At 50.0% G+C, this 27,083-nt stretch overlaps 1 protein-coding gene across 1 annotated transcript; it reads left to right on the top strand.

The window, feature by feature from the left end:
• The first annotated feature begins 20,918 nt into the window (after positions 1 to 20,918).
• Positions 20,919 to 25,547, top strand: ANKRD40CL (ANKRD40 C-terminal like). The gene is given in 4 exon segments (XM_043582631.1): positions 20,919 to 20,934; positions 24,244 to 24,410; positions 25,229 to 25,342; positions 25,345 to 25,547. Coding segments are annotated over 4 exon segments (327 nt in total). The 3' UTR covers positions 25,375 to 25,547.
• The last annotated feature ends 1,536 nt before the right edge of the window (positions 25,548 to 27,083 follow it).

Here is a 27,083-nt window from a genome sequence, read left to right on the forward strand (position 1 = left end):
AGGCCCCCAGCACACTGCCCACTTGGTGCTGAGCGCCTTTCCTGGGCTCCCCCCACCCGCCGACCCCGCATCTTGCTGTGAGTTGCACTTAGCATGTGCCATTGTGGGGCTGTGTCTCCCACATCCTTTGAGGAAAGGGACTCACACAGGGACATCCTGTTCGCTATGCCTGACTCAGGGCTCATTTGCCAACTAGAGTCTTTTTTTTTTTTTTTAATGTTTATTTATTTTTCAGAGAGAGAGACAGCACAAGGTGGGGAAGGACAGAGAGGGAGACACAGAGTCTGAAGCAGGCTCCAGGCTCTTGAGCTGTCCGCACAGAGCTCGACACGGGGCTTGAACCCATGAACCGCAAGATCGTGACCTGAGCAGAAGTCAGATGCTTAAAGCACTGAGCCACCCAGGCGTCCCACAAAATAGAGTTTTAACAGTGTTCCTTCCGGGCACCGCCTCCCCCCCCCCAGCCCAGCGCCCTCAGTCTCCTCGTGTCTACTTCTCAGCCTACCTTGTGGCCACCTCCCTTTGCCCGGCCTCAGGGCACTGATGTTCCCAGGGTCCTGCCTGGTTGCCTTCTCCCCCACCCCTCTCTCCAGACAGAGCGAGCCTCACAGCTTCCATAGTTTTCCCTGGATTCCAGTGGGGGTGATATCAGCCGCTCTGACACAGAAACCCAAGGGTTCACAATGGAGATGCCTTTTTTCCTTTGTGGGCACTGTGTCCCACAAAGTCATCAAGGGAACAGCCCCCGCCATCTTTAGCACATGGTTTCCAAGTGGCCTCGGGCATGTGTGCCCGGCAGCCTGGAGAGCACGCGGAGAACGACGTGGAAGGTTTTGTGGGCTTTTATGATCGACACAAATGTCACTTCCACTGGCCAGAACTCCGCCTGTCTTGGTCCCTTCAGGCTGCCACGACAAAATACCACAGGCCGGGCGGCTTACAAACAACAAACATTTCCTCTCACAGTTCTGGAAACTGGCAGGTCTAGGATCAAGATTCGGTGTCCGGTGAGATCTGCTTCCTGCTTCACGGACGGCTCCTCGCGCGGCAAGAGGGGCAGGGAGCCCTCTGGGGTCCCTCTCTCAGGGCGCTAATCCCATTCGCGAGGGCTCCCCCCTCATGACCTCATCACCTCCCAGAGCCCCTACCTCCTGATAGCATCACAATTGGGGCTAGGATCTCAACATATGAACTTGGGGGGTGGGACACAAACATTCAGCCCACGGCCAATGGCCACATCTAACGACAAGGAAAGTAGGAGACGTGGTCCTGACACGCAACAGGCAGCAGACGGGTTACGGTGGGCGGGCAGCCAGCTAGTCCCCGTCACGAGCTGCCCGTCTGGTCCTGGAAGAACCAGCCCCCGCTTCCTCTCCGACGGGGAGCACACGCATCGCTCCCCAAAGGGACAGCCGAGTCCCGTGGCCTCGCCGTCTTCTGGGACCTCCGCGAGAGGCACGGTTCTTTCTCCCTCTGGGTCCTCTGCAGTTCCTGGCCATCTGGTATCCGGAAACCGACGAACTAAAAGAACAAGTTATCTGTGCCCTTCCCTCCCCCCACAGCCCAAACACACAGAGTGTTGGACAGTAGGGCTCGGACAGAGTTAACCACAATACAGTATCCCAATGGGAAGGGGAAGGACGGAGGACATACGCAGGCTCTGAACGCAGGAACACTCCTGCCCCAGGAGGTTCTGGGGGAGCCCTGTTCTCTCTGACTCCTGGCTCCACCCTCCAGAGCTTCTGCCATTTTGCTCTGAGGTCACGTTGGAAGTGACCTTTCTTGCCTTTTTTTTTAAATTTTTTAAATGTTTATTTATTTTTGAGACAGAGAGAGACAGAGCGTGAGCGGGGGAGGGGCAGAGAGAGAGGGAAACACAGCATCCGAAGCGGGCTCCAGGCTCCGAGCCATCAGCACAGAGCCCTACGCAGGGCTCAAGCTCACAAGCTGCGAGGTCACGACCTGAGCGGAAGCCGGACGCTTAACCCCCTGAGCCACCCAGGTGCCCCCCCCCTTTTTTTTCTAACACTGTTCTTTAATTTTTAGCCCAGGAATTCTCATATAGGAAGAGGTGGTGGTGGGAGATCGAATACAATAAAACACTCTTTTCTAAGAGACACAAGAGACTTAGAGATGGTCCATGCTAATGGCTGAGAACACTCAATGTTCTCAAATGTGAACATGTGAGGCGGGTGTGGGGGATGGGCCCTCCTCCGGTAGGTGCTCGCCTTTTGCAGCTCCCCGTGGTAAACGTTGTGAGGCCCGAAGGTAGTCTGAAGGCCCAAAGGGTTAAAGACTTGTTTCAAGTTCAGGTTTCTGGCTCACTGGACAATGCCGCTCCCTCAGAACCTGCAAAGGCTTCTCATCTCTTTGCTTCCTGTCGGCGTCAGGTGCCAGGGACCACATTTAAGATTCATTTTGAGACTCAGTTCTCCTGACTGACTTTTTTTTCTGCTCCCTGGCCTCGGGCTATTCTCTGTCAATGTACTAATGGCAATCCCGAGACTCTCAGGCCCCTGGATGGGACGGAGGACGCTCCCTTACCCTGACCCTTGCACAAGGCCAAGGCTTGCCGGGCTTTTGCCGCACAAAGCTTTGTTCAATATGATTTCCTTCGGCTTGGCATCTAGAAGCGGTCAGCTTTCCCAACCACGGCCCCAAACTTCTGGAATCTATTTCGTTTTAGTTTTGCTTTGCAGATCAGCCGATTCTGGCCTGGGCTCATCTTTTCTCTTCTAATAGCTTGCTAAGCGCTGCCTGTGACATCCAAGGCTCACTATGACAATCTGGTTTACAACCTCCTCCCTGAGAATGACAGGCTCAGAGGACAGCGGTCCTGATTACCTTGGGCCACTGCACAGGACAGGCCTCCACCCTTCCAGACCCCAACTCCAAACCAATGCCACACGTTTTAGATTTTCATTATGGTAGCACCTGACTCCTGGTACCAATTTCTGTCTTAAAGTAACACTAACTTATATAAGAGATACACCCCCAAATTTCATTTGCTAAACACACTGTATTTTTTTTTTTTACTGGTATAAAAGGCAGTGGGGCACTATCAACAATAGCCAAAGTATGGAAAGAGCCCAAATGTCCATCGATGGATGCATGGATAAAGAAGATGTGGTATATTTATATACAATTACTCGGCAATCAAACAGCATGAAATCTTGCCATTTGCAACTACGTGGATGGAACTGGAGGGTATTATGCTAAGCGAAATTAGTCAATCAGAGAAAGACAAATATCATATGACTTCACTCATATGAGGACTTTTAAGACACAGAACAGATGAACACAAGGGAAGGGAAGCAAAAATAATATAAAAACAGGGAGGGGGACAACACGTAAGACTCTTAAATACGGAGAACAAACAGAGGGTTGCTGGAGGGGTTGTGGGAAGAGGGATGGGCTAAATGGGTAAATCGTTGTTGCACTATATGCTAACTAACTTGGATGTAAATTTAAATAAATAAATAAATAAATAAATAAATAAAAGGCAGTGGGTAGGGGATGTGCCTGGGTGGCTCGGTCGGTTGAGCGTCCGACTTCAGTTCAGGTCATGATCTCACGGCTCGTGAGTTCGAACCCCGGGCTGGGCTCTGTGCTGACAGCTCAGATTCTGGAACGTGCTTTCCGATTCTGTGTCTCCCTCTCTCTCTCTGCCCTTCCCCTGCTCACACTCAGTCTCTCTCTCTCTTTCAAAAATGAACAAACATTAAAACAAATTTTTTTAAGGCAGGGGGCACCTGGGTGGCTCTGTCGATTAAGCATCCGACTCTTGGTCTCAGCTCAGGTCTTGACCTCAGGGTTGTGAATTCAAGCCCCTCACTGGGCTCCTTGCTGGGCATGGAGCCTACTTCAAAAAAAAAAAAAAAAAAAAAAGCAGAAAGGAGGAGGGCGAGGGATTAGGGACCTCTGTTGCTTACAGCCCTTCAGTGACTCAGGCAGATTGAACCCGTACCCTGTTCAGTACACAGCTTCTAAGGGAGACCTGGACATCAGAATCCAGGCACAAAGAGACAAGAGCAGAGCAGGGGTTAGCCTGATTCTGGAACACAGCGAGACCCATTCATTTACATATGGCTCATGGTTGCTGTCATGCTGCAGGGACAGAGTCGATTCAGCCCAGCCGAGATTGTATGGCTCACAAAGCCTAAAGTAGTTACTTACCCAGCCCTCTGCAGAAATGTCAGCCAATCCCTGCAGGGGGGGACCTGAGGGTACGCGGGCCAGGCCTGGAAGCGCCATCAAGGTTTCACTCTGGTTCCATTGGCCAGAACTCTGCCACGTGGCCCCTCAACTGTAAGGGAGGCTGGTAAGCGTGTTCTCAGGGGGCCCCTGGAAGGCAGGGGAAAGAGAGAGTCAGCATCCGGCCGGTCCCCGCCAGAAACACCCTCCACGTCCCGGGGCTTCTGACTCAGCACGCTTTCTACACTCCAGATCCATATTTCTAGCCACGTGCCCGACTCCTCACACTTTACCATCCTCCAACAGACTCTGACCCTTTCCCCTCCAAATCTGTTTCTCCTTCTGTGGTTTGTAATTCGGTTAACAGTTCATCATTCCCCGAAGGGCCCCAACCGGAAAGCCCGGGATTGCCCATGACCTTCCCATTCCCCCAGATACACACTCTTCCCGTACCTTGGAGCTTGCACCTCCCAAATTTGCCCCCCTCTTCTCTGTACCCTGCTGTGGCATTGGTATTAGCCTCCCAACTTGCAGCCAGGACCCCAACTACCCCTGACGTGTGCACACGACGGTCTGGGCCGGCTGCTTCAACACCTGGTCTGCCCAAACGGCTCCCTTGCTTGAACTTTGTGCCGACCCCAAAGGAGAGAGACTAGTCACCTGGGATCACCCATGTGTGCAATGGCAGAACTGAGGCGGGAACTTTGGTTTATGGGCCTTCAAAGACCCGTTGCTCCGCTCCCCCATTCTTGGCAGGATAAACCTCCAGGAAGCACAAAGAAAATTCTTTGCATAGCAGAAACTCTCAAACCAGTGCAAGGGGAGCGGCCCCCGTTGCACGCTCAGAGAAGAATTTTGCCGTGGTCTGAGCTGGTTTGCTCTGCGGGGATGCGGTCATGTACCTTTCACGGGTTCTGTCCCCTTGCCTCTCGTTTCCACCTGTTCTATCAGAGAGTCCTAGTTCCCACAGCCTGATACCCAGGATGTGTTCACAGAGAGAGTCTTCCCCAAGAGAATCGTCCTCTAGGACCAAGTCCTTCCCAAAGACCCTCGAGGGTCACTGTGGGTCCACTCCTCCCCCGGCCCCTCCTCATGACACTTTGGGGGACAAAAAGAAGCCGAACCGGGCCAGAGTCTTCCTGGAGAATCTGGCGTTGGTCCTCAGGGCTGCCTGGATGATCATCTGATCTAATTGTGACTTCCCTGGTCGCTCGCTGCCACTCTCCAGGGTTTCCTTGAGACACCCATCCTTCTCTGAAATCATCTTGCCTCGCGCATGCGTGCTTATTCCTCACCTGGCTCCCCACCAGAAAGTAAGGTACCGAACCAGAGTGATGCTGTTGTCTCTCTGTCCTGCTGCTTCCCCAGCAACCAAGAACGTGTCTGGTTTATCCTTGGTGCTCAACAAAGCTTTGCTAATGAGGGAGTGGATGGATGGATGGATGGAGTGACACTCTGATGGCCTCTTGCTTCCCCCGTGGAACGTGGGGTTCCGCAAGCCTCCACACCCGCCTCTGTCACTGCATTTCCAATGATTCTCTGCTCCCAGGGAATTTTCATTTCCCAAATGGAGCCCCTTCCTGGCTCCCATCCAAGCAATAGCAACCCCATTTACCCATCTGTTCAGACCAAAATGTCAACCATTCTTGACTCTTGCTTCCCTTTCCTCCAATGTGACCCTGTTGGGTCTGTCTTCCATGTATATTCTGACTCTGACCACCTGACATGGCGCCCATCACCGCCACCACCCCCATGACGACTGCAACAACCCCCGAACAGGGCTCCCCACCTCCCTGATGGGGTGGCCTTCTGGAGGTGGAATTGAGATGGCCTCACCCCCCTACTGGCCACCCCCTAACAGCTCCCTTCACACCTGGAGTGGAATCCAAAGTGCTCGCCAGACCCACAAAGCCCTGCATGGCCCGCCCCAGCTATCTCCATACTCCTCCTTCCTTCCTCTCTCTGCTTCATGCTGTTCCAGCTGCCCGGGCTTCCCCCTGTTCGACAAGCACACCAAGTGCATCAAGCACCGGCTGCCCCAGTGCCTTTGCACCTGCTGTCGCCCTGGCTTGGAACCTTCTACCCCACGTATCCATGCAGCTCGCCCTCTCACTTCAGTAAAGTGTCGGCCCAAACATCTCATCAGCAAGGGCTTCTCTGGCTGCTCCGTCTACAGTAGAGCCCATCCCTGCTTCCCGTTTCTTCAGAGCATGTCCCGGACTTCACAGTGCACTTCCCGGACTTTGTTTCTCCATTCGTTTTGTGTCATGAACCTCTAAAGTATAAGCTGCCAAAAGGCAGGGACTTTGTGTGCTGCTGTGTCCCCAGATGCAAATGCTCAACAGACATCTGTTAGTTAAGAACAGAACAGTGACTGAAGGAGAGAGATCCTGGAAGTCCCTGTGCACCGGAGGGAGGAGCGGGATTGGGAGCTCAGGTCAAGTGTGCAAGAGTCCCCACCCCTAACTGCCGTCCCTCGCTGCCTCCTCACGACGTGCCATCTGTGCTCCTAGTGCCCACTCCCTTGGCCTCGGGCTCCGCTGTGTGGCACTCCGGCCAGTAGGATGTTAGCGGACAAGACACAGCAGAGGGCTGGGCACTGCCTTCTGCTCACGCCCTCTGCTTCGCTAGGACACACCAGGCCAAGCCTGCGGGATGACGAGAGACCCGGGGATGTGTGAGGTAGGACATCTGGGCTGAGGGAGCAGCCAGGGCAAAGGGCCCAACGCAGGGGCTCTCCTGGTGTGTTTGAGAGAGCAGAGGGCCAGCGGGGCTACGGCCCAGTGAGGAAGGGGACAGGACAGATGCGGGGAGGTCACAGGGGCCAGACCACGGGGGGCCTTGCAGACTCTCGGAAGACTCGGACGATTCCTCAGAGTGAAATGAGAAGCTGAAGTTGTGTGGTCTGACTGACGCGTCACAGGATTGCTTTGGTGCTGCCGGAAGGCGGACACAAGGTGACACAGAGCAGGGAAACCAGGGGGCCGGGGATGTTGCACTAAGGAGACCAGGGTGGCCACCGTGCAGGCGGGGAGAAGAGGTCAGATTCCAACTGTGCTGGCAGGTTTGAACTTAGAGGGTTTGCAGAGGGGCCGAAGGTGGGGTGAGACTGCGGGATGAGGCAGGCGTTCTGAGCTGACAGCCCAGAGACCCTGCCGGAACAGGCCCGAGGTCCCGCCTAGAGGTTCTCAGCTCTCTCCCTTCCAGCTGCACTGGCCCTCTTTTCATTCTGCAAACGCATTCAATTCTTTCCTGCCTCAGGACCTTGGCACTTGCTGTGGCATCTGTCCCCTTGCTCTTTGCCTGGCCAAATCTTGTCACGGGGTCACAGCTTGAAAGCACTTCATGAAGACCTTCCTGGGACCCACATTGCTATTCTAGAATACTCCCTCCTTTCACCCTGCTCTTTCCTTTTCCAGTGCTCGTTGCAATGATGTACATAACCCTATGCTTCCTGGTTTGATGTCTGTCTGTCTCCACTGGATTACAGAGTGGAAGCCTCCTCCTAGCCAAACTCCAGAGTAGAGGCTGCCTGGATTCAAATCTCTCTTCTTTGCATTGAAACCTGTGTGAATTTGGAAAAGCAACTAAACCATCCGGCCTCAGTTTCCTCCTTGGAAACACGGCAGCAACTTTCAGGGCGAGACCCAGCGAGATCATTGACATAAAGCACTCAGCTCAGTGCTCGGGACTTTGTTCAATGAACGCTAGTTATTAGGCTAGCCATGGAAAGAAGGCTGGTGTGAGAATTATCTAGAAGCACGCAGTCTGTTTACATGATTTAACCATGTTTGGCAAGCATTCCGAGTGGCATAAACAAAACAGTGCTCCAGGTACCAGACTGCCTAGATGAGGCAGGTTTGAAACTGCCTCTTGGCAAATGCACATTTGGGGATATAAGAGAGATGTATGGCATTTGTTGTTTCTGGTTGCTTAGCATCCAAATATCCATGGTGGGGGGCGGGGCATGGATCCTCGGAGGGGCGGGAGTCAGGGTTCCCCTACGGAAGCCCAGCGGGGCCAGACTCCCTCTCCCAGATCACACTGCAGAGGGAACTTGGGCACTCAACCTGGACTCGTCCCGCTTTGGACTTTGGCACTGACTGAGGGTCATGGGGAAGCTGGGACCACTGAGATGTCACTCCTCCGGTGTCAGGACGGGGGTGGCGGTCATTCTCACTCGTCCTTCTGCGTCTCAGCCTTCTGGGTTCCTGCCCAAATGATGCCCTGATTCTCCAGCCTATCCTGTGATTCTATGGGCCACCCATCGTCCTTCCAGAAAATTCCTTTCGGGCTATCATTAACTAGAGTTGTTTTCTGTTGTGGCAAGCAGGAACTCTGACTCTTCTACCCTCCCAAAAGGGGCTGAGCGCCAACCCTCAGAAAACCTCCGCCGTCACCCTTGACTCCACCCGACCCATTACCAGGAGCACAAAACTCCCCTGGAGTGCTCTGGGCCGTGAGTCAGTCCTGTACAGTACCCAGAAAGCAGGGTAAAAGGTGTGGCAGGCTGATATTTGGAAATATCGAGAATATCATCCCACCCTGCCCCGGACGCAGATGGCAGCAAGGAGGTCTCCAGGGCAGGGGCTGTTCCGGAAGAAATGAGAGAGGCAAAAGGAGCTAGGTCTTGAACCTGGAGCTTCAAAGCTGAGGCCCTTGCCTCGGGAACCACAGTAAGCTTGCAAGAGCGTTATCCTCACAGCTACTCCATCCCACTCTCCTGGCCGGACCGGAGGGCACCACAGAGCTCAGGGAAGAGACAGGCCTGCTGCCTGGGTGAGGGGTTGGGGGTGCCACCCTCTCGGAACACCCTGCATGTATTTACGTGTAACGCAGATGTGGTCACGCAGACAAGCACATGTCTCTTGCCTGCGTAGAGAAGGCCTGAGGCAGCCCCCTCCCCCAAGTTTCCCACAGAAATGGCTGCGAGAGGGTTCTGGGGCCAGAAGATGCTGGGAGTCTGAATGATACAAGGACAAAGGAGGCGGGATGGACCGCGGGCCTTCTTGGTGAATGCTGGCAGCTGTGGCCACCAACCGGGGTGGACAGCAAGCAGCATGGACAGACACCTGCGACTAATGGCCAATGGGGACAAAGACCATCGTTCTAGAGGCCAGCGGAGCGAATGAGTGACCAAGGTCAGAAGCCCTCTCCTACTGATGGCACTACTTGGAACCCTGGGGAGAAAAGGAAACTGAGGCAATCCTGAATCCTTTAAGCACATGTTTCCACGGCATGCAGCATGAAAGACTAAGATGGGAATTAATGTTAGTTATGGAAGACAAAAACGCCCACACGTCTGACTGCAAAGTTTCTATCTGTTACAAAAGTATCCCACCCCAGGAATCCCACCACGTCATTGCCCGAGGGAACAAAGGGTGGACAGATCTTCCTCTGGCCTTTAAGGGGACCCATGGAGACGTTCGTAGAATTTTGAAACCTTGCTATCAAACCTTACTTTTTTTTTTTTAAGAATTCATTTTTTTTTTTAACGTTTATTTTTGAGAGACAGAGCATGAGCAGAGGAAGGGGAGAGAGAGAGAGAGCGGGGGAGACCCAGCATCCAAAGCAGGCTCCAGGCTGTCAGCACAGAGCCCGATGCGGGGCTCGAACTCACGAACCATGAGATCCTGACCTGAGCCGAAGCCGGACGCTTAACCGACTGAGCCACCCAGGCGCCCCAAGCCTTGCTTTCATTAAGCCCTTCCTGGGTGCCAGCCACCCTGCTACACGCCGTACGTGTTATTTTTGAGCGAGGTGGGAAATCGTTCCCATTCTGCAGGTGAGATAACTGTGGCACAGAGGCATGGAATGAAAGAGCCAGGCTGCACTGGGCTGATTTCCCACAGGACGCTTTAAGTCGTGGCAGCTGCAGCAGTGGGCTCCTTCCCTAACCTGGAAAACGGCTCTGGGGCTTTAAGCCCGAAGGTGTCGCTGGGAGATGGGAGGACTGGGAGGGACGAGGTAAATTAAAGCGCAGGTCCCGGCAGGGAACTCAGGCAGGAGCGGGGCGGCCCCTGGTGGACGTGACGAGGATGGCAGCTGAGTGGCGGAGACCGCGCCCAGGGCCCTGAATGGGAGTGGGGGGTAGGGAGAGGCGCTGACACAGGCCACGCGCTGGTCGCTGTGTGGGGTCTGAACATCAGTGGCTCTAGGGAGGGGCATTCTGCGCGGACAGAGAGGAGGGAGGAAACCCACCTTCACTGAGGGCTGACCACATGCGCAGAGACACGGGGCGCACGCAGACCAAAAGAAAACCAAGGTTATGACCTGAAGAGCAAAGCTGAATTCAACTCAGAGAATTACATGGGATGAAACAGATCTCTTTCGAATGCTGAGGGGAGCAAAGGCAACATACCAGAAAAACGTGTCCATCAACAAGTGAACGCCACCCCACGGGACGGGAGAAAATATTCGCAAATCACGTGTCGGGTACGCGACTTGGATTCATCATACACGCAAAAATCTCTTAGGACGCCAACACTGAAAAGCCAACCCGATTTACAAATGGGCAAAGGATTTGAGTAGACAGGTCTCCAAAAAAAAGGCATACAACGGCCAAGAACAAGAAACAATGCGCAGGGTCATCAGTCATTAGGGAAATGCAAAACCACGAAGAGATACAGCATTTCACAGCCACTAGGATGACCAAAATGAAAAAAGACGGGTATTACCAGGTACGAGCGAGGAGGTGGGTAAATCGGGACCCTTTTGCGTCGTTAAGGGTCACGTGGCAGGACTCCATTTAAAAGAAATGTCCGGCACAGGCACATCCGTGGAGACAGAACGTAGGTTCGTAGTTGCCAGGGGCTGGGGGGAGGGGTCATGAGGGGTGACTGTTGCCGGATTTCTTTTCGTGGCGAGGAAAATGTTCGGAAGTAAGATAGAGGCGATGGTTGCACAAGCTTGGGAATGGACTAAAAACCCGTGAATGGTACGCTGTGAAGTGGGCCAGTTTTACGGTGTGTGAGTTATATTTTAAGATGTTTAAAAAACATATACAAAGCAGAAACTGTAGAAAACGCAGGGGAAAGGAGACAAACGGAAGCGTCTCTCAGTCCCGAACAGATCCGATATTTGAAAGAGGAAGAAAATAATCATCCTTCTTGGAAGTTGTGTGTTGCAAACAATGAATACATCTTTACAGGGGCCACCCACCCACTCCTTTTTTTTTTTTTATAAGCTTATTTATTTATGGTTTAGTAATCTCTACACCCAACGTGGGGCTTGAACTCACGACCCTGAGATCAAGAGTTGCCCTCTCTTCTGACTGAGCCAGCCAGTGCCCTTCATCCACTCTTTATTCAACAGATTGATATTGAGCACCAACTGTGTGTGATATCATTCAAAGCCCTGGGGACACAGTTGTGGGGGGATTTGGGGGGGGGTCGTCTCCGCCCTGGTGTCACTTACGTTCTAGAGGTAACGTAATATTTATGAACATTTATGAAAATTGACTTAGGGTGCAAAGAAAATCTCAATAAATTCCCAAAGAAACAGTACAGACCAGCCCTATATTTCATCACCACAATTGAACACATTAGGAATAAATAATCAAAGTAGAAATAAAATCGTCCGACCGCTTAGAAACTTTAATGCTCTCTCATCAACAACCTTCTGTTCAGAGAGGATGTTAAGACCCCCTTGCGGAGCGCTTGAAAAGCAAGTTAATATCGAAAACGCACACGTACCTATCTCTGGGAGGAGCGTTTCTCCAAGTACACCACTCAAGTCGGAGCCCAAAGGGGGGGCTCCTGGTGATCACTGCTCTTCACATTTTCTTGGAAGGAACGATCAATACAGTTCTACAAGAGAACAGAATAAGAAATGCCACTGCCCAAAAACCGCATCGAATTGGCAGCAACTGGAGAGGTGAATTCCCATCGCCACGGAGCCCGCAGTGAGGCGGGCCCTGTCATGCCTCTTCGCTGGGGACACAGATGCATGCGAGGGCGCCCCGGCTTCAGCTCAGCGGTGTCCCACTTCTGGAAAGTGTCCTGTGGAAACACACAAGTGCTCCGGTGGGCCCCTTGCAAGGGATCGAAAACAACTCGGCATCGTTGACAAATAAGCTTAAAGATCCCACAGCCACACTGTTGGAATACTCTGAGAGCCAAGAAGAGAAGCAGGTCTGTAAATCTATGGTTTCTCCAGTGGGGGGCGATCTTGCCCCCCAGGGGGCATTTGATAACACCTAGAAACCTGTATTATTATTGTTCAGTGGAGAGTGTGGTACTGGCATCTTGGTGGGCGGAGGCCAGGGATGCTGTCCATCCTGTGGTGCACAGGACTGCCCCCAACGAGTCCTGACCCAACCCTGAACACCAATAGTGCCACACTTGAGAAACCCTGGTATAAAGTAACAGGGACAAGCCCCCGCAAGGAATTGTTCAATTTTTTTCAAGCATTCAGAACCGCATTTATACCATGACCCCATATTTTTTCTATGTTTTCGCTGGTAGGCACATAGAGAAAATACTGGAAAATGCTTCCCAAACTGCTCATTCGTTCCTTCCCAACTGTTCATAATTCCTTTCTTTATTCAATAAACATTGGGCACCCCAGGGTCCCAGACACCGGTCCGTCCTACGGGCTGGGCACACCTCAGGGCCCCTGCCTTCGTGGGAACCCTGGGGATTCTTGGGAGGTGCCCTGGAGAACTGAATTTTCTACTTTCCAAGCTTTTGAGGTTTTGACTTTTCTCTTTTTTAACCAGGAACTTTATGTTACTTTGTAGATAAAAAACAACAAATACCGTAGCAGCCAACAAGCACACAGATGCAGAGGAAAGTCAGGCAGGGGGAGTCCCGGGGTTCAAAGCAGCAGGTGGGCTGGACAGGTGCCAGGACCCTCCCCACCCCCAGCTCTTCCGGCTGCCTGCCTGAACCTCCTGGGGTGAGGGAGACACCCACAGTCCAGGAGAAATGAAGCCGGGACAAGGCCACGGGGAGAAGCCCGCAGATGGCCTCACACGCTCTTACCCGCTTCAACATTGTCCTGTGGCGACACCATGATAGGCAATCCCGCCACCCCAATGAGTAACGCTCTCAGACTGGTCCTTGTTCCCTTCATCCTAAATTCAAGTCCTCTTGTCCTGCAACAGCCCCAGAACTCTTCTACCCACCCTCGTGGTTGGGAACGCTATACAAAGTGGTTAACAGCCCCGCATGTATGTCTGCTACAAAGTCAGCACCTTTCTCTAGGGAGCCTTCTCGCAGCTTCTAAGACCAAAGAAAACATGTATGGCCACAGTAATGTCCCTTCTCCCCAAGGAGACAAAACTAAACAGCTGAGGGAAGGTGCGGCCTAGGGGTGCAGGGTCTTTGGTATCTCAATACCTTCCTCAAAGCCATTAAAAGTCTTTTTTCTTTTTTTTTTTTCAAAGTAAGATACACAAATAATTTAAAAAATCATCATAATAAAACAGCTTGTGGGGGGGGGGGGCGCCTGGGTGGCGCAGTTGGTTAAGCGACCGACTTCAGCCAGGTCACGATCTCGGGGTCCGTGAGTTCGAGCCCCGTGTCAGGCTCTGGGCTGATGGCTCAGAGCCTGGAGCCTGTTTCCGATTCTGTGTCTCCCTCTCTCTCTGCCCCTCCCCCGTTCATGCTCTGTCTCTCTCTGTCCCAAAAATAAATAAATGTTGAAAAAAAAAAATCTTTAAAAAAAAAAAAACAGCTTGTGGGGCGCCTAGGTGGCTCAGTCGGTTAAGCATCCACCTCCGGCTCAGGTCGTGATCTCGCAGTTCGTGGGTTCGAGACCCACGTCAGGCTCTGGGCTGACAGCTCAGAGCTTGGAGCCGGCTTCAGATTCTGTGTCTCCCTGTCTCTCTGCCCCTTCACCACTCATGCTCTGTCTCTCTCTCAAAAATAAACATTAAAAAAATTTTTTAATTAAAAAAAAAAAACAGCTTACAAAGGAGGACCCTGACCTCAGGGAACCAGAATCTTTTACAATGGTCAGTAGGCTTGCCTGACCCAGAAGGAGTAATTATCTTTGTTACACTGACAGTAAAGAAACCTGCCCTTGGCTCTGGAGAGAGACACTATCTCTAACTTCCGAGATTGTTCACTCCAGAAATGTCCTTGAAAAAGTCCAGACAAAGACAGCCAGTGCCTATGCTGTGCTAACTTCAGGCCAGAGGCGCGTGAAGAATTCTCTCTCAACAATGAAAAAGGCCATTTGGCTAAATGATAAAGCCAAAACAACAGAAGAATGCAAATGTGGCAGGGTATAAAGCTCCCACGCTCTGGGCCATTCTCCACTTGCCCTAACAACCCAGGGCTGGGTACCAGACGATTAGGCTGCCTCTATACCCCAGAGCCCAGTGAAACGTTCATTCAGACCAGCCAGTCCTAAACCTGCTTAGCCATTCTTCCCATTGAAATAAAGGCTCTTGTCTACACTTCCGTCTCACTGCCTCTGCCTCCTGACCGACCTGTGTGGCCCCAGGTGGCACACCATGTCCCCTTCCTCTTGGGAACTGTGAGTAACACTACCTTCCCAGTGCTAGTGGTCTCCTGATCTCTTGGCCTCATCATCCCTCAGTAATAGTAAAATCTACATTCCAACATGGCATCTCTTCTATCTGATAGGCAAAAGCTTGACAACAGTCTGTTCGTGAGGCCACGGGGAGCCAAGCACTCTTGTATGTGGCTGGAGGGAACGGGAAATGGTTAAGTATTAATGGAGAGAAGTTTGGTCATGTCTAACAAAACCATGTATGCATTTACTTTGTGACCCACCAATGCTACTTCTAGGAATCTACCCAGAATATAAACCTTCAACAATAAAAAAATACATAGGCAGATTACTAATTACGGCATTATCTGTAATTACAAAATATTGGAAATATGCTGAATACCTGTATGTAGGCAATTAATTGAATCGACCACAGAATGCCCATACAGGTAGTGGGGAGGCGATCTCTAGGAACTGATATAAAACGATTTCCAGGGGCATCTGGCTGCCTCAGTCAGTAGAGCATGAGACTCTCGATCTCAGAGTTATAAGTTCGAGACTCATGTTGGGTGTAGAGATTAGTTGAGAATAAAATCTTTAAAAATAAATTAAATACATGGGGCGCCTGGGTGGCTCAGTCGGTCAAGCGGCCGACTTCGGCTCAGGTCATGATCTCGCAGTCCGTGAGTTCTAGCCCCACGTCGGGCTCTGTGCTGACAGCTCAGAGCCTGGAGCCTGCTTCAGATTCTGTGTCTCCCTCTTTCTGACCCTCCCCTGTTCATGCTCTGTCTCTCCCTGTCTCAAAAATAAATAAACGTTTAAAAAAATTAAATAAATAAATAAATAAATAAAAATAAATTAAATACATACATACATACAATAAATAACTTCCAGATGGATTGTTTAGTGAATAAAAAGCAAGATAGAAAAGAATATATGTACTACTCTTTCTGTAAGAAAAGAAGAAATAACAAGAAAATAAACATCCACCTGGTTAATTCTGCAAAAAGAAATCTAGAAATGATGGCTCAAAAACTACAGAGATAGGGAGCACCTGGTGGGTTAGCCAGTTGAGCGTCAGCTTCCTGATTTCAGCTCAGGTCATGATCTCACAGTTTGTGGGATCGAGCCCCACGTTAGGCTCGGCGCTGACAGCGTGGAGCCTGCTTGAGATTCCCTTCTCTCTCTCCGCCTCTCCCCCCTCACGCGTGCGCGTTCTCTCTAAATAAATAAATAAACTTAAAAAAGAAAAAACTACGGGGATTCGTTTCCCACAGGAAATAGATGAGAACCCAATGGAAGGGGCAGAAATGCCGAATGGTATTTCTCTAAATATACATTTTTGTACAGTTTTGATTCTTAGAACCACGCCATGTTTCATATGCTTAAAAAAGTATCGACAAGGTTCGGGAAGAACTCTAAAGCACAATCACAAACAACGAACCTGTGGTTTCTTTTTTTTTTTTTTTTTTTTAACGTTTATTTTTGAGACAGAGAGAGACGGAGCATGAACGGGGGAGGGTCAGAGAGAGAGGGAGACACAGAATCGGAAACAGGCTCCAGGCTCCGAGCCATCAGCACAGAGCCCGAGCGGGGCTGGAACTCACAGACCGTGAGATCATGACCTGAGCTGAAGTCGGACGCTCAACCGACTGAGCCACCCAGGCGCCCCGGAACCTGTGGTTTCAAACGAGCAGCACTGGAACTATTTTCTGTGGATCGTAGGATTAGTAGATGAGTAAATATATTAAAGGGGTTAGGAGCCTGATTTCCCACTGTTGAGGGAGAGAGTTGTAATATGGGACTGAAGAAAGCCAGGGAGAGCCCGATGTTGGGGGATGGAGGTGGAAGTCTCAGTAATGAACTTGGGGTCTTCCATACATAAACACAGAAATCGATACGGAAGCCCGTGCATATGTGTGTATATGCAAGTGTATATGTGTGGTTCCAGTTCTGTCCACTGAAAGGGTCCCGATGCATTCTTCTTGGCATCTCTGTAGAAATGAGTACACCTCTCCCCCCCCCCCCCCGACTAGAAGGAATCTGGCTTCTTGGAGCAGCAACGGATTCCAGGGCTGGGGTGGGGAGGCACAAGTTGAGCCCAGGACATCTTGATGTGCCAGAAATTAAGAAAGTGCTCATAAAATGATGGAGATATGTCACAGAATATGGGAAGTACATACTGTATAAACTTGGGATCATTTGAACATCAAAATAGGGACCCCTGGCCAGCTGGGTCGGTAGAGTGTGTGACTCATGATCTCAGGGTCATGAGTTTGAGCCCCACGTTGGTTGTCAAGATTAAATACGTAAAATCTTTTGGGCGCCTGGGTGACTTGGTTAAGCCACCGACTCCGGCTCAGGTCATGATCTCTCGGTCTGCGAGTTCGAGCCCCTCGTCGGGCTCTGCGCTGACAGCTCAGAGCCTGGAGCCTGCTTCGGACTGTCTCCCTCTCTCTCTGCCCCTCCCCCACTCATGTTCTGTCTCTCACACTCCCAAAAATAAATAAACATAAAAAAACATTTTTAAATAAATAAATACATAAAATGTTTTAAAGCAGAAACCATAAAAATTAAAAAAAATTTTTAAATGATGATAGTAATGGATCATACATAACCCACCATATAAAATAAGAACACATGAGTCCATATTGCTGACGGATGAAGGAATGAGAAGGAAATCTCTTCCTTACAGTAGAATACCAAATATTTATATAATATCTGGTATATTATTATTTATTTTTAAAAAAAATTTTTTAATGTTTATTTATTTTTGAGACAGAGAGACAGAGCATGAACAGGGGAGGGGCAGAGAGAGAGGGAGACACAGAATCGGAAACAGGCTCCAGGCTCTGAGCTGTCAGCACAGAGCCCGGCGCGGGGCTCGAACTCACGGACCGTGAGATCATGACCTGAGCCGAAGTCAGACGCTTAACCGACTGAGCCACCCAGGCGCCCCTGGTATATTATTATTTAAAGAATAATGGAATTCGAGAATCACCATTTTGCAATTATTACATGTCACAATTGCTTCAAGCCAAAGTCTTCAACGAATTCTAAATACTAAGGGGTGAAGATCTGAAAACTCGGGTTTCACTATCTCCCCATAAAATACACACTAGTTACAAAGGGAGGAAAACAAAGCCTGCAGAGGAAAACCTGGCAGACGCCTCCTCTCCCAAGTAATTGAAGTCACCGTCCCCTCAAATGGGGCGAACCAACACGTGCCCCCTGGTGTGGACGCACTAAGAGAGACAGGACAGAACTTCTCCGGCATTGCTGCCAAAGGGCTTAATTTGAATCGAATCATGAGGAAATGTCAGACAAAGCCAACTGAGGGAAGAATGACAAAACTGTTGGCTTGGATCCTTCAAAAATGTCAATGTCATGAAAAACAAAGGCTGAAGAACCAGTCCGGATTAAAGAAATTTATGAGACTTGACTGTTAAATGTGGTGCATGATCCTGAATTGAATCCTGCACCAGGAAGAAAAAAAAAAAAAAAAAGCAAAAAAGGATATTGTGGGTTAATTGATAAAATTTGAGGTTTAGGTAATGACATTATATCGATGTTAGATTTCCTGAGTTTGATCCTTGTATCCTGCCATGGAAGAGAATAGCCTTCATATTAGGAAAGACACCCTGATGTCTTTGGGCAGAAAGGAACATGAGGTCTACAACTTACTCTCACATGGTTGAGGGGGGGGGGGAAATGTGTATACACACACACACATATATATACATATTTAGAAAAAATTTAAAGCAAATGTGGCAAAATGTGAACCATGGGTAAAGGGTATAAATTCTTGCAACTTTTACGTAAGTTTGAAACTATGTAAAAATAAAAAGCTATGCCCCCCCCACACAAAAAATACATAAATACATTTTAAAAAATGTTTTTAATATGAAATTTATTGCCCAATTGGTTTCCATACAACACCCAGTGCACATCCCAAAAGGTGCCCTCCTCTATACCCATCACCCACCCTCCCTTCCCTCCCACCCCCCATCAACCCTGTTTGTTCTCAGTTTTTAAGAGTCTCTTATGCTTTGGCTCTCTCCCTCTGTAACCTCTTTTTTTTTTCTTCCCCTCCCCCATGGACTTCTGTTAAGTTTCTCAAGATCCACATAAGAGTGAAAACATATGGTATCTGTCTTTCTCTGTATGACTTAACTTCACTTAGCATCACACTCTCCAGTTCCATCCACGTTGCTACAAAAGGTCATATTTCATTCTTTCTCATTGCCACATAGTATTCCATTGTGTATATAAACCACAATTTCTTTATCCATTCGTCAGTTGTTGGACATTTAGGCTCTTTCCATAATTTGGCTATTGTTGAGAGTGCTGCTATAAACATTGGGGTACAAGTGCCCCTTAAATACACTTTTTTAATGTTTTATTTATTTTTGAGAGAGACCAAGGGTAAGAGGGGGAGGGGCAGAAAGAGGGAGACACAGAATCCCAGGCAGGGTCCAGGCTCTGAGCTATTAGCACAGAGCCCGACGCGGGGCTCGAACTCACGAACCGTGAGATCATGACCTGAACCGAAGGTTGGACGCCTAACCGACTGAACCACCCAGGCGCCCCTAAAGCTAAGGCATAAATAAAAGGGGCCACGGAGTGCCCGGCATGATGAATGACAAAGACCCACACCAAGGCCTGTGCGACTCCCTCCCCACCAGGCACTTTGCCTTCTTCCTAGCTAATGGCCCTGATTTTGAGCAACATTAGACGGTTGAAACCAGAGCATGTAATATTCTGATTGAAAACAAGTTAAATACATTAAAAGGGAACCAAAAAGAGAGCTCCGAAAATGAGAAGAAAAAGCGAGCCTTGTTGTGTGAATATGTGAATGAAGGGATCTGTGAATGGGGAGCGCGTGAGTGAATGGACAGAGCTGTGAATGGAAATGGATGGAGGTTCCCCCTCAGTCCAAGCCTTTTTATCTCCAGCCCCTCCTCATCTCTAGGCCCCCCGCCCACTCAGGTGACCAAGGCGAAGAAGGGTTCTTTTTATGGTTGACCACACCCTGGTGGCCAGACTGGCCAAAGTGCATTCTCTTCCCCATTCTCAGGCTGCTTCCTTCTCTTCTGGAGCCCCACCTTCCTCCATTCCTGGCAGAAAGGGCACCACCGCATGCCGAGGGGAGGCAGCGTCGGGCTGGCGACCCTGCGGCCCGGCGGCCCGGAGCTGGCCCCAGGCCTGTGCCCAGCAGCCCAGGCGACCATCAGTGAGCACTTCCTCGGGTCTCCGTTACCCTCATCTGCCCCTTAAGCAGTTTGACCAAATCGGCAGTTCTCAACTGGGGCCACACATTAAAATCAGCTGGGGACCTCTTAAATATTCCAGGGCCCAGATGGCACCCCAGACCAATGATGTAGGACCCTTCAGAGGGTGGGACCCAGGCACCCACTGTTTTTAAGGCTTCCTGGGTGATGAGAACCTGTGAGCTATGATCTCCTTGGCTTCCTCCGGCCTTCTGATGCCCTGTCCCTGGAGAGTTAAATGAAATGTGAGAGTCGTTCCCGGACCTGTGGGCTCCTATCCTCAGCAGCCCTTTGAGGCAGCAGCCCTTTCTGGGACTTGGCCTAGCCCCACCCACCCTTCATCAAATGTCCTGCTCCGGTCCTTGCCTCCTCCAGTTTAATGTTTGAAATCAAGGGATCTGGGATCATGGTCGACGGCAGAGTCTCCCAGCTGTGGGCTGGGGTCTTCCCGCTTTCTTGAGTGTCCCATTGGGGTTTGGGCCGTGATTGGTCTCCCTCCCTCACAGGATGGGAGGCGAAATGGGGGAGGGAACAGGGGAGGACGAGAAGCCTGTTCGATCCAAGAACCTAAGTGTTTGGCTTTTCTTACCCCTGATGTAGTAGCTGCTAACCTTTTCCAGAGAGGAAAGGCTAACGCTGCCTGGGTCTGGCTGGGGGCTGGGGGCCGAGCCTTCCAGGGGCGCATTCCCTTGGGCGAGCACTATTAGCCTACGGGTGTTACCCGATGGACACAGCCTGAGGGAGGAGGGAGCCTCGAACTTCACTCACATCATTCCGTGCAAGTCTTACGACACCCCTGAGTCTTACTTGGCCCGTCTATAACATGGCAACCCCCTGCCCCATCTCACCAGGCCAGCAACACAACACGCTTGTTGCCCTGCAGACGGACGCACTGGGGCTTTTGGAGGTGCTTATGTGGTTGCGAGCTCGTGCACACATGCCAGAGGGGACACTGATCTGATGAATCGTGGCCAAATGTCCCCATCGTGGGACATGAAGAAGCTGGCAGGTGAGTCTAGAAGACCTGTTTCCCATGGAGTCCTCAGGGATCTGGGAGGGGCCGGTGGCCCTCGTCAGCTCTGCCACTGGTGAAGCCGGGAGCGAAGGAAGCAGACCAAGGGTCCTTGCAGGGGGAGGCAAGCTTCCATAGCTGTGACGAAGGGTAATAGCAGCCAGCAATCGCTGACGCTCACTTCTTCCTTGGTCCTTGCAACTTCTCGAAGGCAGAGATTACGAATCCCATCAGAAAACTAAAGTTCGGAGAGGTGAAGTAACTTGTCTCATGAGCCACTGCTGCTGCGTCAGAGGAAAACTTCAGACCCAAATCTGTGTGCCTTCGAAGGGCATGCTTTCTGACCTCCTCGAGAGACCCGGTCCAGGGTCTCTTAATCGGACAGGCTCGCCAGCGCTGAGGGGCTTCCCGAGAGAGGGGCTGGCTCCGTGGCTCAGAGTGCAGGGCAAAGACAAGACTACAGATCCCGCTGTCCTGGGGGAGGTTGGGAGGCCCTGGGCCATGTGGAAAGAATATTTTTTGAGTCCAAAGCAAGGCTGGCTTCTTGGGCCTGTGATCCCAGCAGCCGTGCAGGGCCCCACGCTTGGGATGCAATGCTCTGTGGTCACTGGCTTGACATTTGAAATAATTTTATCTTGCAGTCCGTCTGGTAAGTGAAGTCAGCTGAGACAGTGGAGCATGTACTGGGGGGTTGGGAGCTCGGAGCCTTGGTTCCCGGGGGTGTGAGGTCCCACTCCTTCCCCCCACCCTCCCGCCGCATAACCTCCACCAGAGTCCTGGTTCTGTTGTCATCTTCAGCCCCTGGCAGGGATTCCAGCAAGAGGTGGGAGTTGAGGCAGACAAGGCAGGGGCATGTTCTGAGGGCCACAGGCAGGCAAGAGATGGGAACCTCTCGCCCACCCCCATCCAGGTACAGATGCGTGCAGGCGGGGGGGGGGTCGCAATTTCTTGGGGGTCGCCCATCTGGTAGGGGGTGCCGCTTTGGGGAAGTCATTTTGCGGATCTTCCATTCGCTCTGGGCTCCGCCGATGGGCTGGCCCTGTTCACATCCGGGTCCTGCCATTTCCTCATGGAGCAAACTGAAGGAAGTTACTTCACCCGTTGGCCTCAAATGTCTCGTCTGAAAATGGGAATGATGTCAACACCCCACAGGATTCTTTTGAGGACAGTGAGTCTTGTTTCCTACCCCCCCCCCCCCCAACAAAATGCAAATCTGATTAGGACAACCTTGGGCTGAGAACTATCTAATGGCTGGGGGTTGTTCTAGAATAAAAGCCAAAATCTTTCACCTAGACCAGTGCTGTCCAGTAAAAATATGATGTAAACCACGCATGTAATTAGAAATTTCCTAGCAGCCACATTTAAAAAAAGTAAAGACAGGTGAAATTAATTTTAATATATTTACTTCACTCAGCATATCAAAATGATCATTTCAACGTAGAACCAATATTGAAAAGTAAGTCACTTTTCCTGTCTTTGAGGTTGTATTTTAATGTTTATGTATTTATTTTTGAGAGGGAGAGAGAGAGAGAGAGAACAGGGGAGGGGCAGAGAGAGGAGACAGAGAATCCCAAGCAGGCTCCAAAGCTGTCAGTGCAGAGCCCAATGCGGGGCTCGAACTCACCAACTGTGATGAGATTGTGACCTGAGCGGAAGCCAAGAGTCAGATGCTTAACTGACTGAGCCACCTAGGCGCCCCTATTTTATGTATTTTTATGAAATAAGCGTATCTCATTTCACAGGACTCACGGCTCCCGAGTTGGACGGTACAGGCTCCCCCAACCTGGCCACTGTCCCCCACGAGCTCTGCCCGGTGGCCATGTTGGATTGCCTGTCTTTCCTCAAAAGCGCCACTCCATCCACACAGGTTCCTTCTGCTGTTCCCAGCCCTGGAAGGCCCTTCTTCCCTCTGGATCTGGTTAAGCCTACTCATCCCTCAGATGTCAGCTCGAAGGCCTTGCCTTCAGGGAGACCTTCCTTGACCCCTTTCCGTGCTTCCGTGCTGTGTATCTGGCCCTCACAACTGACATTTCACCTTTACCTGAGGTCACCTGATTTACCTCTCCCTCTCTCTCTCTCCTGCTCCTCTGTAAACTCTAGGGCAGAGACCACTCCGGGGTTCTGTGGCGGTGGTTCTAATCATCTCCCCAGGGTGGGGCACCGTGCGTGGTGCAGACTCTCCACGTGCAGGACGGACACCGTTAAGAATGGGAAAGGCCTTGGCACCTGGAAAGGAACATTCATTCCTTTCCCTTCCCTCTGGTTGAGAAAATGCTCGAGAAAGGGACTCTTCTAGCTGTAGAGCTCTGCTGGAGAACCGGGGACACGAAGCACTCAGTGCCGAAAATATTTAAGTAGGAGCTCGAGTTGAGCACCCAGATTGTCTTTCTTCCCCAGATTACATACCCCTTAAAAATAGCGTCTCGGCGCCTCTTCGTGATTTGGGCCGTGATTAAGGAAAATTGCTCTTCAAGTCTCAACATAATTACTGCCCTTCTCATGACTTGGCTTCTCGGTCGAGGAGGAGGCGGAACTGCGGAGCAGGAGTGGAGAGGGGGCATCATTGTCCCTGTTCAACTGGCGGATCTGGCAGAGCACCAAACACGGAGGTGCTGCTGTTCAACGCTTTCTAATTCTTTCCCAGGTGAATAGGAACAAGGCTCCAGTCCAGATGCCAACTGACCCAGGTGATGCCACACCTGAGGACGCCTGTCTAGGTGAGGACTCAGCCCCTAGACCATGTTGCAAAGCCAAACTCCATTTGGGTCCTTCCACCTTCGGTCAACTACTCCTTCTTAAGGACAGCGAAGTTTGGAGACTCCAAACCACAGTCTCCAAAAAAGATGGCGGTAGAACTACCTCAAGGCCTGTCACCCTGAAGTCCTGGGGAGGGGGGTACAGTAGGAGTCACACAGGATGATCTGCACCTCGGCACAACGGCTTCTGAAGGATACAGAACCCCAGGGCTAAACATTTCCTTCAAGCTTTCCAAATAACCAGCAAGTTCAAACACCCACCGTGGATTGCTCAAGGGTGACACATTTAAATATTCGTTGCATATTTTAAATCCTAGCCAGGCTTCAAACTGTAAGCTTGTTGGGGGGTATAATGGGGCATACACCCCAGACCTTGCCCAGCATCCCAAGAAAAGCCTCAGACAAGTTCAAGTTTATATACACCAATAAAAGCTCCGTGTCTATTCATTATTTTCTTGGGATTACCTATGCTATAATCACCGACGATGTCAACTGAAAGGCTTTAAATTAGGTATTGTTTCTTTTACAAATGAATTTGGGGGTGATCTAGAGCTGGTGCTTAAAGTCAGAATTCAGAGGCCCAAAGAAAATGACTTCACTGAAGTTGAACTGAACAGAGAGCTGAGTTCTCAAAATCTACTAAAAGTGAGTTGCTGTGAATGAGGGGTTAAGCCAGAGCAAGTGAAGATCAGGCCACCAAACACGCTGCTCAGAAAGGTGGGGTTTCCAAGGTTCTAAGTGGGCAAAATTAATGTTCTGTGAATCTAATCATTTACCTTTTGCATTCCTAATGTGAAAACAAAAGACACTGGACATTCTGGCTACAGGATAGCCAAACACAGGAGCTAGGTCATTTTCAATCTAGTGCTTTTTACAGACTTACACCCCTAAATTCATAAACCCTTTAAAACGGCCTGAATGATAACTTAGTGCCCATATTTAAGACTCAGTTCAAAGCATATGGCCCCTTCTACCTCTGCAAACCTGGCTGGTTAACAGTAAGTGACATGATCCCTGGCAAGGAAAATACTAACTCACCCTTACCTGCTTAGCAACAGTCGGCCTTTGTAACCTCACGACACAAAATAGTTTTGCATTTTTATAGATTTATCAGATTCAAAACACAGGTCTCAATTTTTTATTTCAGAAGAAAAATCTCACTTCTCTGGGCATTATTTTTTTTTAAAGCTTTAAAAATACCTTTAACAGTACTCACTGGTGTCTCGGCTAACAGTATAAAGAATTGGCAGGAAGATCATATTTTCTGGATTTTTTTTTTAATGCCCTGGACTGAAGTTTTCTCTTCAGCAATACCAATTTGAGACTATAGTCCCCTTAGAAACCTACAACAGAGACCAAAGAAAGGAAAAAAAAAAACCTTCTGAACTGCTGAGTTTACCATGAATAGACTGAGAAACCAATCAGAAACAGCCTGAGTTTAGACAAGAACCCAAGACGCTGGCCATCAAGACTTTTTCATCTTAATAATTTGACATGCTATTTATAAACTGTAAAAATCTCTTTTGCATATTAAGGACAAAGACATTTTAAGACTACAGGACTTCCAGGAAATAAAACTCGTTTCAATGAAAAATGGAAGCTCTGAATTGGTAGCACACGCACCATCCCTGACAGAGAAGCCCTGCTTAACAACAGCCACGCTGCAAACCTGACCTATTAGAAAATCCCAGAAATGAACAACTCGAGTCAATGTTTTATAAACAATGCAGTCTGGGGTGCATGTACTGGTTTGCTAACTTCATGTGGGTACTTTGGAAAATCGTTCCCTTGTCTTGAACTTCTCTGGACCAGGATAAAATTTCAAAGTGCTCTGACAAATAGAGCCATTAAAAAATTGTGCAGTATGGTACCTATAAACAGAAGTTTATTTTGTAGAGTTGTAGGTCAATCCTGATCAGGCATAGGTATGTACTACTGAGGTTCAGTCAGGACAAACGGCCAGGGTCATGTTCATGTGAACTACAAAAGGGTTGGGGGGAGGGTAAGCTGATAGACCTGGAAAAGCCAGACCCCCTTGGCACACTGGTCCAACCAGTGTTGTTGCTGTTGTTGTTTAATCTTTAAATAATCTCTACACCCAACATGGAGGTTGAACTCCTAACCCCAAGATGAAGAGTCACATGCTCCAGACTGAGCCTGTCCGGCGCCACCGCCTTGATGCTCCATCTTTAAAAGCATGTCATACTATCATTTCCTATTTACACTTTTAAACTTGCCTATAAAATGGCAGGACTTGAGTAACTACCTTTGGGGCCACTTTTAACCTACAACTTGTAGAACGGCCAAGGCACAGCCCACGGCAATGAACTCTTACTAAACAGATGGAAAGAACAAAGTTGGCAGGCACCCTTACCGACAACTAGCTCCAAGATAGGCTGTCATCCCATCCCACGCTGAGCTCCTTCCACCACACTATCTAGAATCCTTCTGGGTCAACCCTCCCAAACTCCTAGTTGAGAACCACCAGTACTTTGGAAGCACTCGGGTGCTGTTTGACCCCATTTACCCACGTTAACACACTGTACATGGTCACTTCTTTTCTCAGCCATTACTCCTGGGCTGCAAAGTCGCCACTAATCCCCATGGAACTGAGCTATACAATACCATAGCTCCTTCTGGGCAAGCACAATGTCTTGTCTTCCCCAGCACATGAAATCGGCCTCATCTCCCAAATTCTCAATACTTCAGGGCTGATGGAGGGTGGGGGACACACACTAGACACCCAACTGTCCAAAGAGCAGTCTTATTAAACCACGTGGGTACAGATGTACCATTCCATTCATAGAAATGAGACGAGTATACGAGGCCTGAATCTGCAATTTGCTTAGTACCCATGGATCTCTTTGGTGGGAGCATCTCAGCTGGGAAGAAGTCACAGGTCTTTTTGAAAAGACCACACAGCCCCTAACGTGGGCCAATTCCACATAGCGCTGTTCTAGTGCCACAGGATTCTGGAGGATGACAAGGGGTCCATCCCCAAGTGCCACCTCCCTCAGGTATTCTCAATTTATTTTGAATAAGGAAAATCTGTGGGGTGCCTGGGTGGCTCAGTGAGTTGTGTCTTTTGATCTCGGCTCAAGGCAATCACCTCACAGTTTGTGAGGTTTGTGAGATCCGAGCCCTGTGTGTCAGGCTCCCCACTGACAGTGCAGAACCTGCTTGGGATTCTCTCCCTCTCTCTGCCCCTTCCCAGCTTGCTCGTGCACGCACGCAAGCTCTCACAAAATAAACTTTAAAAAAATAAGGAAAATTTGGGCAGGAGCTCCAGATTAGGCTGTTAATGGTCCCAAATCACCCTTTGTGGGAAACTGAGACTTTCATTTGTGTTTTTAGGTGAATATGGTAGAATTCGATTACAAAATGCCAGTC

Source organism: Prionailurus bengalensis, chromosome E1 (assembly GCF_016509475.1).
Source record: "Prionailurus bengalensis isolate Pbe53 chromosome E1, Fcat_Pben_1.1_paternal_pri, whole genome shotgun sequence".
NCBI lineage: Eukaryota > Metazoa > Chordata > Mammalia > Carnivora > Felidae > Prionailurus > Prionailurus bengalensis.